This window comes from Symphalangus syndactylus, chromosome 2 (genome assembly GCF_028878055.3).
Source record: "Symphalangus syndactylus isolate Jambi chromosome 2, NHGRI_mSymSyn1-v2.1_pri, whole genome shotgun sequence".
NCBI classification, from domain to species: domain Eukaryota; kingdom Metazoa; phylum Chordata; class Mammalia; order Primates; family Hylobatidae; genus Symphalangus; species Symphalangus syndactylus.
In genome coordinates, this window is record NC_072424.2 from 98,751,861 (window position 1) to 98,763,959 (window position 12,099).

At 42.1% G+C, this 12,099-nt stretch overlaps 1 protein-coding gene across 1 annotated transcript; it reads left to right on the forward strand.

Annotated features, from left to right (window-relative positions):
- Nucleotides 1-5,713: 5,713 nt before the first annotated feature.
- On the forward strand, nucleotides 5,714-8,367 carry LOC129463233 (embryonic stem cell-related gene protein-like). Its single transcript, XM_055243916.2, has 2 exons — nucleotides 5,714-6,295; nucleotides 7,704-8,367. Exons 1-2 carry the CDS (start codon nucleotides 6,134-6,136, stop codon nucleotides 7,782-7,784), a joined length of 243 nt encoding a protein of 80 aa, XP_055099891.2. The 5' UTR covers nucleotides 5,714-6,133; the 3' UTR covers nucleotides 7,785-8,367.
- Nucleotides 8,368-12,099: the final 3,732 nt, after the last annotated feature.

Here is a 12,099-nt window from a genome sequence, read left to right on the forward strand (position 1 = left end):
CAAGCAAAATCTCATGGAACTTTTTTGTAGATACAAGCTGATCGTAAATATGTTTGGGGAAGAAAAGAAACTAGAATAACTAAAACCATTGTTAAGAAAACTAAAGTTGAAAAAAATAATACAATCTAATTTTAAAACTTACTATAAGGTTATTGCAAGCAGTACAGCACAGTACTGGCAAACAGATATTTCCAAATATAAAAGGTAAACTGTAAAATTTTTAGAAGAAAACTTAAAATCTTCACAACAGGTTTAGGCAATGAGGTCTTAGACATAATACTTTAAAAATACATTAATAAATTAGACTACATTGAAATTAAAAGGTATTATTCAAATGAAAAAGATAAGCTATGAGCTGGAAAAAAATGTTAGCAAATCACATAATAGAGAACTTATAGCTAAATAAAAGAACTCTCAAACTCAAAAGTAAGAAACCAATTTAAAAGTGGGTAAAAGACTTGAACAGAGACTTTACCAAAGAAGATATAAGGATTGTAAACAAGCACATGAAAAGATTTTCATATCATTAGCCATTAGGAAAAAGCCACAATGAGATACCACTACACACTATTAAAATGGATAAAAATTTTTTAAAAAGTCAATACCAACCACTGGCAAGGATACAGAGAAACTGGATTTCTTTTACCTTGCTGGAGGGAATGCAAAGTGGTATAACCATTCTGAAAAACAGTCTGACAGTTTCTTACAAAGATAAACATACACTTACCAGATGATGCAGCAATGCCACTAAAGGGTAGAGAAACGCACCCATATTCATTATTGTCAAAACCTTTCATTGCAAAACAACCCAAAGTTTCTTGAACACTTGAATGGAGAAAATATGGTATATTCACACAGTGAAAAGTTACTTAGCAATAAAAAAGAGCAAAGTATTGACACACACAACATGGATGGATCTCAAAGTCATTATGCTGAGTAAAACAAGCCTGTCTCAAAAGGTTACATACTTTACAATTTCATTTATATGACATTCTGGAAAAGACACAACTATAATGATAGAAAGCAGATCAGTGGTTATCAGAGGTTTGGGGTGGTGGAAGCATTATTCTAAAAGGATACATGAGGGAGTTTTGTGGGGGTGATAACATTGTCCCCTATCCTGATAGTTGTGCTGGTGATTGCACAAATCTATACATGTGTTAAAATTCATAGAACCAAAAACTAGTTAAATTTACTGTTTAATAAATTAAAAATTAAAATTAAAATGAATAATTGCAAAACAAATGACAATGTTAAAATGAAAGAAGTGAAAAAGAGAAAAGCATAATGATTACTATGCTTGCCACAACTATTATATATTTATAGTATCTACTTCTTTAATAGTGAAATAATAAGACCATATATTCTGTTTCCCATGAATCCTGCATATAATATCTTTTTGTTCCCAGTGGATGTCCCAACACAGGACGCCTGACTGATGGCTATTGGTTCACATATTGTACACCACTTAAATATGCTGGGATGAGGAGAAATTTCTTTTTTTTTTTTTTTTTTTTTTTTTTTGAGACGGAGTCTTGCTCTGTCCCCCAGGCTGGAGTGCAGTGGCGCATCTCGGCTCACTGCAAGCTCCGCCTCCCAGGTTCACGCCATTCTCCTGCCTCAGCCTTCCGAGTAGCTGGGACTACAGGCGCCCGCCAACACGCCCGGCTAATTTTTTTGTATTTTTAGTAGAGACAGGGTTTGACCGTGTTAGCCAGGATGGTCTCGATCTCCTGACCTCGTGATCCGCCCGCCTCGGCCTCCCAAAGTGCTGGGATTACAGGCTTGAGCCACCGCACCCGGCCGATGAGGAGAAATTTGTTTGGGGATTTTGGCCAGCTTCTATGGCTTTTGAATTGTGAGGTACAAACTACCCACATGTCTTTTCCTATAAATTTGGTAATAAATTTCTCTCCCACCTGAGTAGTACATGGCAACAAGAACATAAATGAAATACATTCTGAGATGGAAGTGGGGCTGGGACTAGACTGGAGAATTCCTCATTTTCCATTTTCCGTCTTTATATGAGTAGGGACATTAACTGTCATCCTGGCTAAGTTCCAGCTCAGGTAGTTACCTTCCCCAAAAAATTTTCACTGTAGTTTTAATTGAACAATGTATGTTTTACTTCCTGTCTTAAATCGTATGCCTATGCCTGTTTTCACCAGCTGCAGAAATACATCTACTCTGACCTAAAATTCAAGAGCCTGTGGATGTAATCATTTTCAAAGCAAGAGCAGTACACTTTTTTAAGAAAAGCATTTTACTTTTTTTCTCAATGAAAAAGAGCTAAGTAGTTTTACAGTAAGAAGCTCTCCCCTTCAATGGAAAGATAAATGATTGAACAGACTCTATATAAATATTTGATATCTTTGAGTCTTCCTGATACACAAAAAGCAGCAAGGCAGCAGATTTGTTAACATCTGATATTTTATGCAATACCTGAATAAACATTAGATCTCCATTTTTCATTCCCAGTGTCAAGGAGATGTCCACACTAGTAGAAATATTGACCAGTACCCATTCATATGTTTTCAGAAATGTTTTATCAGAAACTTTCTGGGCATCAGAAGCTAATGCTGAAGCCTAAATGTCAAGCCTAAGTGATTATAAGGTGTTTTAATAAAACATAAGGCATTACGTGTAAGTCTGTTTTGCATTGCTTTAAAGGAACACCTGAGGCTGGATAATTTATAAAGAAAAGATGTTTATTTTGGCTTATGGTTCTGCAGACTGTACAAAAGCAGAGTGCAAGCATTTGCTTCTGGTAAGGGCCTCAGGAAGCTTCCAACTGTGGCAGAAGGCAAAGAGGGAGCGGGCATGTCACATGGTAAGTGTGGGAGCAAGAGAGAGAGAGGAGAGAGAGAGATGCCAGACTCTAACAACCGGATCTTGTGGTAACTAATAGAGACTCACTAATTACCATGAGGAGAGTATCAAGCCATTCACGAGGGATCCACCCGCATTACCCTGACACCTTCCACCAGGTCCCACTTCCAACACTGGGGATTACATTTCAACATGAGATCTGGAGGAGACAAATATCCAAGTCACATCAAATTATTATGATAATTAGATATGACAGGCATATTTTGAAACTGCATTAGGCCAGCAGTTCCCAAACTTGCTTGATTAGAATTACTGGGGGCACTTCCTTAAAAAACAGATTAATAGACCTCTCTTGGAAATCAGAGAAGAGAAATTGTTATATAAGAAAATTTGACCTTATCAACCCTCCATCGTTCTTTCCAGTCTAAACTCCTCAGGCTAATTCCCCATCTGCAAGTGGCCTTCTGTGCTTGCTATCTCAAGCATAGCTACACACTGGAATTACCTGACAAGATTTCTAAATACTGATGCCGATCTCACCACAACACATTCTGATTTGATAGATTTGAGAAGATGTGTAGCCATTGGCATTTTCAAAGTACTCAACTAACTCTAATGTGCACCAAAAGTTGAGAACCACTGAATAAAGATGGTTCTAAAATAATTTAGACTAAGGGTGATGATAATTCTACACTGGTTTTCTAAGAACACCAGAGCAGTACATTTGGCCCTGAAGAAATGTAATGACCAAGTGGAATGCACACACTAACTGCAGAATGACAAAGATCTCAGTGGGAATCTCAAGTCTACCAGGTAAAATGAGATCTATTGCCACTTAGAAGACAATCTACCCTCAGTTTTCCAGTTATGTAATGGGAAATATAGTAGCTATTAATCAAACAGGTAAAACAACTAGTCTGCCAGATTCAACTTTCTCTTCTGGCTTATGCAGCCCTTTTACTATACCCAAGAACTGATTGTCTTACAAATGAGGTGACTCTGTCTCCCTGTTTGTCTAGAAGCAACCTGTTTATCCTTATTGTTTTGGCATAATTAGTAATCATGCCAGTTTTTCTTCTCAAAAGTGTACCAGTTTAGAATATAAACTAAGTAGTTACCTTACCTATATTCCACATTTTTTATTCATCACTTATAATTGACTGGACCAATGCGGGCAGCTGATCTATATATTGAGCAGAGCCAATAGATTGTCTATGTAACTTTATCTAAACTATGGAGTGCAGAGTTGTATAAGTTATCTAAGCTGCATGACAAATTACCTAAAAGCACAGTGGCTTAAAACAACAAGATTTATTATTTCACATTTCTGCAGGTCAGGAATCCAGGTATGATCCCTTCAGAGTCTATCACTACAATAAGCTGTTCAGCAGTGGCTACAGTCATCCTAAGGCTCAACTGAAGAAGCGTCAACATGCAGGTCACTTATGTGGTTGTTGACAGGACTCAGTTCCTCACAGGCTGTTAGATTAAGTACCTCAGTTTCTTACTGGCTGCTGGCAGGAGGCTGCCCTTGGTTTCTTGCTACATGGGTCTCTTCCATAAAACAGATCCCAACATGGTAGCTTGCCCTCATCAAAGTGAACAAATGAGAAGAGCCAAAGAGAGAGTGAGAGAGAGCAAACAAGACAATATCCACAACCTTTTTTAAAATCCGATCTTGGATTTTATATCCCACCTCTTTTGCCATATTCTGTATGTTTGAAGTAAATCACTATGACCAGTCCACACTCAAAGGGAGGGGACTACACAGGGCATGAATACCAGGAGACAGGAATCATTGAGAACTATTTTAAAGGCTGCCTACCACAAAGAGACTTGATATATAATCAAATAGTGGAGTTCAAAAGTCCATCAAAATTAGAGATAGATATGAAATGTAGCAAACCAATGTTATGAGTAAACTGAAGTTATTCAGTAGAAATAATTAAAAAGTAAAAAGATGAGAGTTGAAAAAATAATGAAACAGATGCAAATACATCTGTTCAGAGTTTAGAGACTATTGTTGAAGGGTAATTCAGAGACACTTAAAAATTTCTTATGCAAATTATTTACATTTGAAGGAGTCAGGTGGTAGACTACTGCATTAATCAGGTTTTCCTAAGACACAGAACCAGTGGGTCACATATAGATATTTAAAAGATTATAGGAATTAGCACATGCAATTATGAAGACCAAGAAGTCCCATAATCTGCCATCTACATGCTAGAGAACCAGGAAAGCTGGTGGAATAAATCAGTCCAAGTCCAAAGCCCTGAGAACTAGAATCTCTAACATTCTAGGTGAGGAAAAAAATAGCTGTCCCAGCTCAAGAAGAAAGAATAAAATTGCCCTTTCTTCTCTGTTTTCTTTTTGTTCTATTCAGGCCCTCAATGGATTGTATGATCCCCATCCAGTTGAGGGTGGATATTCTTTATGCAGTCTACTGACTCAAAAGGTAATCTTTTCTAGAAACACTCGTAGACACACCCAGAAATAATGCTTTACCACCTATCTGGGCATCCTGTAGCCCAGTCAAGTCGACATGCAAAATTAAGTGTCACAACTGCCTCAGGAAGTGAAAGCAAAACAGGATTCAAAGAGTGAAAAGGGGGATGAAAAAAACCACAGACAGTATGGGAAAAAAAAAAAATCTCACTTGTACATTTCTAAGGTAAACTGATTAGCTGCCAACTAGCAAAGAGGTCAGTCAAGGCATTAGGTCCTTGATCAGGCTGACTAGGTAGATCAAGGAAAGCAATTTCACTTCTCCAGAAAAGCTTATCTTTAAAACAAATGTGATAGTTGCCAGTGCATAAATTCTGCCAGGTCCATTTAAGCCTCCTTCTTAAACTATTTATACTTTTATTCTTTTGTCACAGCTTTTCACCATGTAACTCCAAACTTACTGTCATGCCTCTGAGCCCAAGCTAAGCCATCATATCCCCTGTGACCTGCACGTACACATCCAGATGGACGATTCCTGCCTTGACTGATGACATTCCACCATAAAAGAAGTGAAAATGGCCTGTTCCTGCCTTAACTGATGACATTGTCTTGTGAAATTCCTTCTCCTGGCTCATCCTGGCTCAAAAGCTCCCCCACTGAGTACCTTGTGACCCCCACTCCTGCCCACCAGAGAACAACTCCCCTTTGACTGTAATTTTCCTTTATCTACCCAAATCCTATAAAACGGCCCCACCCTTATTTCCCTTCGCTGACTCTCTTTTTGGACTCAGCCCGCCTGCACCCAGGTGAAATAAACAGCCATGTTGCTCACGCAAAGCCTGTTTGGTGGTCTCTTCACATGGATGCGCATGAAATTTGGTGCCGTGACTCGGACCAGGGGACCTCCCTTGGGAGATCAATCCCCTGTCCTCCTGCTCTTTGCTCCGTGAGAAAGATCCACCTACGACCTCAGGTCCTTAGACCAACCAGCCCAAGAAACATCTCACTAATTTCAAATCTGGTAAGCGGCCTCTTTTTACTCTCTTCTCCAACCTCCCTCACTATCCCTCAACCTCTTTCTCCTTTTAATCTTGGCGCCACACTTCAATCTCTCCCTTCTCTTAATTTCAATTCCTTTCATTTTATGGTAGAGAACAAAGGAGACACGTTTTATCTGTGGATGCAAAACTCCGGTGCCAGTCATGGACTAGGGAAGGCAGCCTTCCCCTGGTGTTTAATCATTGCAGGGATGACTGATTATTCACCAAGGTTTCAGAGGTGTCAGACCACGCAGGGACGCCTGCCTTGGTCCTTCACCCTTAGCGGCAAGTTCTGCTTTTCTGGGGAAGGGTCAAGTACCCCAACCCCTTCTCTCTGTGTCTCTACCCCTTCTTCGCCTTTCTGGGGGGCAAGAAACCCCCAACCCCTTCTCCTTCACCCTTAGTGGCAAGTCCTGCTTTTCTAGCAGAGGAGCCAGTACCCCAACCCCTTATATCTCTGTGCCCCAATCCCTCATTTCCACGCCCCAACCCCTTATATCTCAATTTCCTCTTAGAGAGGTGGCTGGAGCTGAAGGCATAGTCAGGGTACATGTACCTTTTTCTCTATCAGACCTCTCTCAGATCAGTCAGCATTTAGGCTCTTTCTCATCAGACCCCACTAAATATATACAGGAATTCCAATTTCTAACTCTGTCTTACAATTTAACCTGGAGTGACTTAAATATCATCCTGACTTCTACCCTCTCCCCAGATGAACAGGAAAGAGTTTTTTCTGTAGCCCAATCTCACGCTGATAACCGCCAGCTTCACGAACCAGACCTCCAGGAAGGCATTAGAGCAGTTCCCCGAGAGGATCCCCAATGGAACTACCAGGCAAATTCCCCAGGTATAGCTAGGCGAGATTACATGATTTCCTGCCTAGTTGAAGGGCTTAAAAAGGCAGCTTACAAAGCTGTTAATTATAACAAGCTTAAAGAAACTACCCAAGGTAAAGACGAAAACCCAGCCCAGTTCATGGCCCACTTAGCAGCAACCCTTAGACGCTATACCGCCCTAGACCCAGAAGGGCCAAAAGGCCGCCTTATTCTTAATATACATTTTATTACTCAATCTGCTCTCGACATTAAATAAAACTCCAAAAATTAAACTCTGGCCCTCATACCCCAAAACAGGATTTAATTAACCTCGCCTTCAAGGTGTACAATACTAGAAAAAAGTTGCAATTCCTTGCCTCCACTGTGAGACAAATCCCAGCCACATCTCCAGCACACAAGAACTTCCAAACGCCTGAACCGCAGCGGCCAGGCGTTCCTCCAGAACCTCCTCCCCCAGGAGCTTGCTACAAGTGCCAGAAATCTGACCACCAGGCCCAGGCCAAGGAATGCCTGCAGCCCAAGATTCCTCCTAAGCCATGTCCCATCTGTGCAGGACCCCACTGGAAATCAGACTGTTCAACTCACCTGGCAGTCACTCCCAGAGCCCCTGGAACTCCGGCCGAAGGCTCTCTGACTGACTCCTTCTCGGCTTAGCGGCTGAAGACTGACGCTGCCCGATCACCTCGGAAGCCCCACAGACCATCACGGACGCTGAGCTTTGGGTAACTCTCACAGTGGAAGGCAAGTCAGTCCCCTTAGTCAATACAGAGGCTACCCACTCCACATTACCTTCTTTTCAAGGGCCTGTTTCCCTTGCCTCCATAACTGTTGTGGGTATTGACAGCCGGGCTTCTAAACCCCTGAAAACTCCCCCACTCTGGTGTCAACTTGGACAACACTCTTTTATGCACTCTTTTTTAATTATCCCCACCTGCCCAGTTCCCTTATTAGGCTGAGATAGTTTAACCAAATTAGCTGCTTCCCTGACTATTCCAAGGCTACAGCCACACCTCATTGCCACCTTTTCCAAGCCTTCTTCACATCCTCCTCTCATATCCCCCCACCTTAACCCACAAGTATAAGATACTTCTATTCCCTCCTTGGTGACTGATCATGCACCCCTTACAATCTCATTAAAACCTAATCACCCTTACCCCCCTCAATGCCAATATCCCATCCCACAGCATGCTTTAAAAAGATTAAAGCCTGTTATCACTCGCCTGCTACAGCATGGCCTTTTAAAGCCTATAAACTCTCCTTACCATTCCCCCATTTTACCCGTCCTAAAACCAGACAAGGCTTACAGGTTAGTTCAGAATCTTCGCCTTATAAACCAAATTGTTTTGGCTATCCACCCCGTGGTGCCAAACCCGTATACTCTCCGATCCTCAATACCTCCCTCCACAATCCATTATTCTGTTCTGGACCTCAAACATGCTTTCTTTACTATTCCTTTGCACCCTTCATCCCAGCCTCTCTTCGCTTTCACTTAGACTGACCCTGACACCCATTAGGCTCAGCAAATTACCTGGGCTGTACTGCCGCAAGGCTTCACAGACAACTCCCATTACTTCAGTCAAGCCCAAATTTCATCCTCATCTGTTACCTATCTCAGCATAATTCTCATAAAAACGCACGTGCTCTCCTTGCTGATCGTGTCCAATTAATCTCCCAAACCTCAATCCCTTACAAAACAACAACTCCTTTCCTTCCTAGGCATGGTTAGTGCGGTCAGAATTCTTACACAAAAGCCAGGACCACACCCTGTAGCCTTTCTGTCCAAATAACTTGACCTTACTGTTTTAGCCTAGCCCTCATGTCTGTGTGCAGTGGCTGCAGCTGCTTTAATATTTTTAGAGGCCCTAAAAATCACAAACTATGCTCAACTCACTCTCTACATTTCTCATAACTTCCAAAATCTATTTTCTTCCTCATACCTGACGCATATACTTTCTGCTCGCCGGCTCCTTCAGCTGTACTCACTCTTTGTTAAGTCCCACAATTACTATTGTTCCTGGCCCGGACTTCAATCCGGCCTCCCGCATTATTCCTGATACCACACCTGACCCTCATGACTGCATCTCTCTGATCCACCTGACATTCACCCCATTTCCCCATATTCCCTTCTTTCCTGTTCCTCACCCTGATCACACTTGATTTATTGATGGCAGTTCCACCAGGCCTAATCACCACATACCAGCAAAGGCAGGCTATGCTATAGTACAAGCCACTAGCCTGCCTCTTGGAACCTCTCATTTCCTTTCCATCACAGAAATCTATCCTCAAGGAAATAACTTCTCAGTGTTCCATCTGCTATTCTACTACTCCTCATGGATTATTCAGGCCCCCTCCCTTCCCTACACATCAAGCTCGAGAATTTGCCCCCACCCAGGACTGGCAAATTAGCTTTACTCAACATGCCCTGAGTCAGATTAACTAAAATATCTCTTAGTCTAGGTAGACACTTTCACTGGATAGGTAGAGGCCTTTCCTACAGGGTCTGAGAAGGCCACTGCAGTCATTTCTTCCCTTCTGTCAGACATAATTCCTCAGTTTAGCCTTTCCACCTCAATACAGTCTGATAACAGACCAGCCTTTATTAGTCAAATCAGCCAAGCAATTTTTCAGGCTCTTGGTATTCAGTGAAACCTTTATATCCCTTACAGTCCTCAGTCTTCAGGAAAAGTAGAACGGACTAAAGGTCTTTTAAAAGCACACCTCACCAAGCTCAGCCACCAACTTAAAAAGGACTGGACAATACTTTTACCACTTTCCCTTCTCAGAATTCAGACCTGTCCTCAGAATGCTACAAGGTACAGCCTATTTGAGCTCCTGTATAGACGCTCCTTTTTATTAGGCCCCAGTCTCATTCCAGGCACCAGACCAACTTAGACTGTGCCCCCAAAAAAACTTGTCATCCCTACTATCTTCTGTCTATTCATACTCCTATTCACCGTTCTCAACTACTCATACATGCCCTGCTCTTGTTTACACTGCCGGTTTACACTGTTTCTCCAAGCCATCACAGCTGGTATCTCCTGGCGCTATCCCCAAACTGCCACTCTTAACTCTTGAAGTAAATAAATAATCTTTGCTGGCAGGACTATGCTGAATCTCCTTAGGCACTCTCTAATCAGATGTCCTGAGTCGTCCCAATTCTTAGACCTTTTATACCTGCTTTCCTTCTCTTATTCCATTTAGTTTTTCAATTCATAGAAAACTGTATCCAGGCCATCACCAATAATTCTAAATGACAAATGTTCCTTCTAACAACCCTACAATATCACCCCTTACCACAAAATCTTCCTTCAGCTTAATCTCTCCCACTCTAGGTTCCCACGTGCCCCAATCCCGCTCGAAGCAGCCCTGAGAAACATCGCCCATTATCTCTCCATACCACCCCCCAAAATTTTCACCGTCCCAATACTTTACCACTATTTCATTTTATTTTTCTTATTAATATAAGAAGACAGGAATGTCAGGCCTCTGAGCCCAAGCTAAGCCATCATATCCCCTGTGACCTGCACGTACACATCCAGATGGCCGATTCCTGCCTTAACTGATGACATTCCACCATAAAAGAAGTGAAAATGGCCGGGTGCGGTGGCTCACGCCTGTAATCCCAGCACTTTGGGAGGCCGAGGCGGGTGGATCACGACGTCAGGAGATCGAGACCACGGTGAAACCCCGTCTCTACTAAAAATACAAAAAATTAGCCAGGCGAGGTGGCGGGCGCCTGTAGTCCCAGCTACTCGGAGAGGCTGAGGCAGGAGAATGGCGTGAACCCGGGAGGCGGAGCTTGCAGTGAGCCGAGATCGGGCCACTGCACTCCAGCCTGGGCGACAGAGCAAGACTCCGTCTCAAAAAAAAAAAAAAAAAAAAAAAGAAGTGAAAATGGCCTGTTCCTGCCTTAACTGATGACATTGTCTTGTGAAATTCCTTCTCCTGGCTCATCCTGGCTCAAAAGCTCCCCCACTGAGTACCTTGCGACCCCCACTCCTGCCCACCATAGAACAACTCCCCTTTGACTGTAATTTTCCTTTATCTACCCAAATCCTATAAAATGGCCCACCCTTATCTCCCTTCGCTGACTCTCTTTTCAGACTCAGCCCACCTGCCCCCAGGTGAAATAAACAGCCATGTTGCTCACACAAAGCCTGTTTGGTGGTCTCTTCACAGGGACATGCATGAAACTTACCACATTCAGTCAGATGACTTACCATGTTTCCAAAGTTCCCACTGTATTTTAGAATCTGTGCCATGAAATCCCTCTGGGGAGTTTTGTTCCTCCAACCAAAGAGTCTTCACTAAAGCAATTTGACTGAGTTATTGAAAAGATTAAATAACATAGTGTGGATAAATTATGTGGAACTTAATTGGAACCCATAAGTAGAAGTTGTTTTCAAGCCATGAGTACAATTATCGAAGAGACTAGACAAATGGAAACATGCATGAGAAAGTGAAGAAGTGATTAAACACTCAAAATCATATCTCATGAAGAATGACTGAAGGAGCCAGAGAGTTTAGCCAGCACAAGAGAATCTCAGACGGTATATGGCTTTTTTTCTAAATGCTGACAGTCAATCATAAATGGTGATTCCATAGAAGACATAAAAGCATAAACCTATGAGGAAGCTGTGAGAGGGTAGATGAAAGTGTTTTTAGGGGGTAGGGCTTTCTTCAGCATGGAAAGAATTCAAGCATAAGCAGCTTGTTGGAAATACTATATATTAAAACCAGATTGTGGGGAAAAGAAAGAGAGATCAGATTGTTACTGTGTCTGTGTAGAAAGAAGCAGACATGGGAGACTCCATTTTGTTCTATACTAAAAAAAATTCTTCTGCCTGGAGATGATATTAATCTGTAACCCTACCCCCAATCCTGTGCTCCCTGAAAGATGTGCTGTGTCAACTCAGGGTTAAATGGGTGAAGGGCTGTGCAGGTGTGCT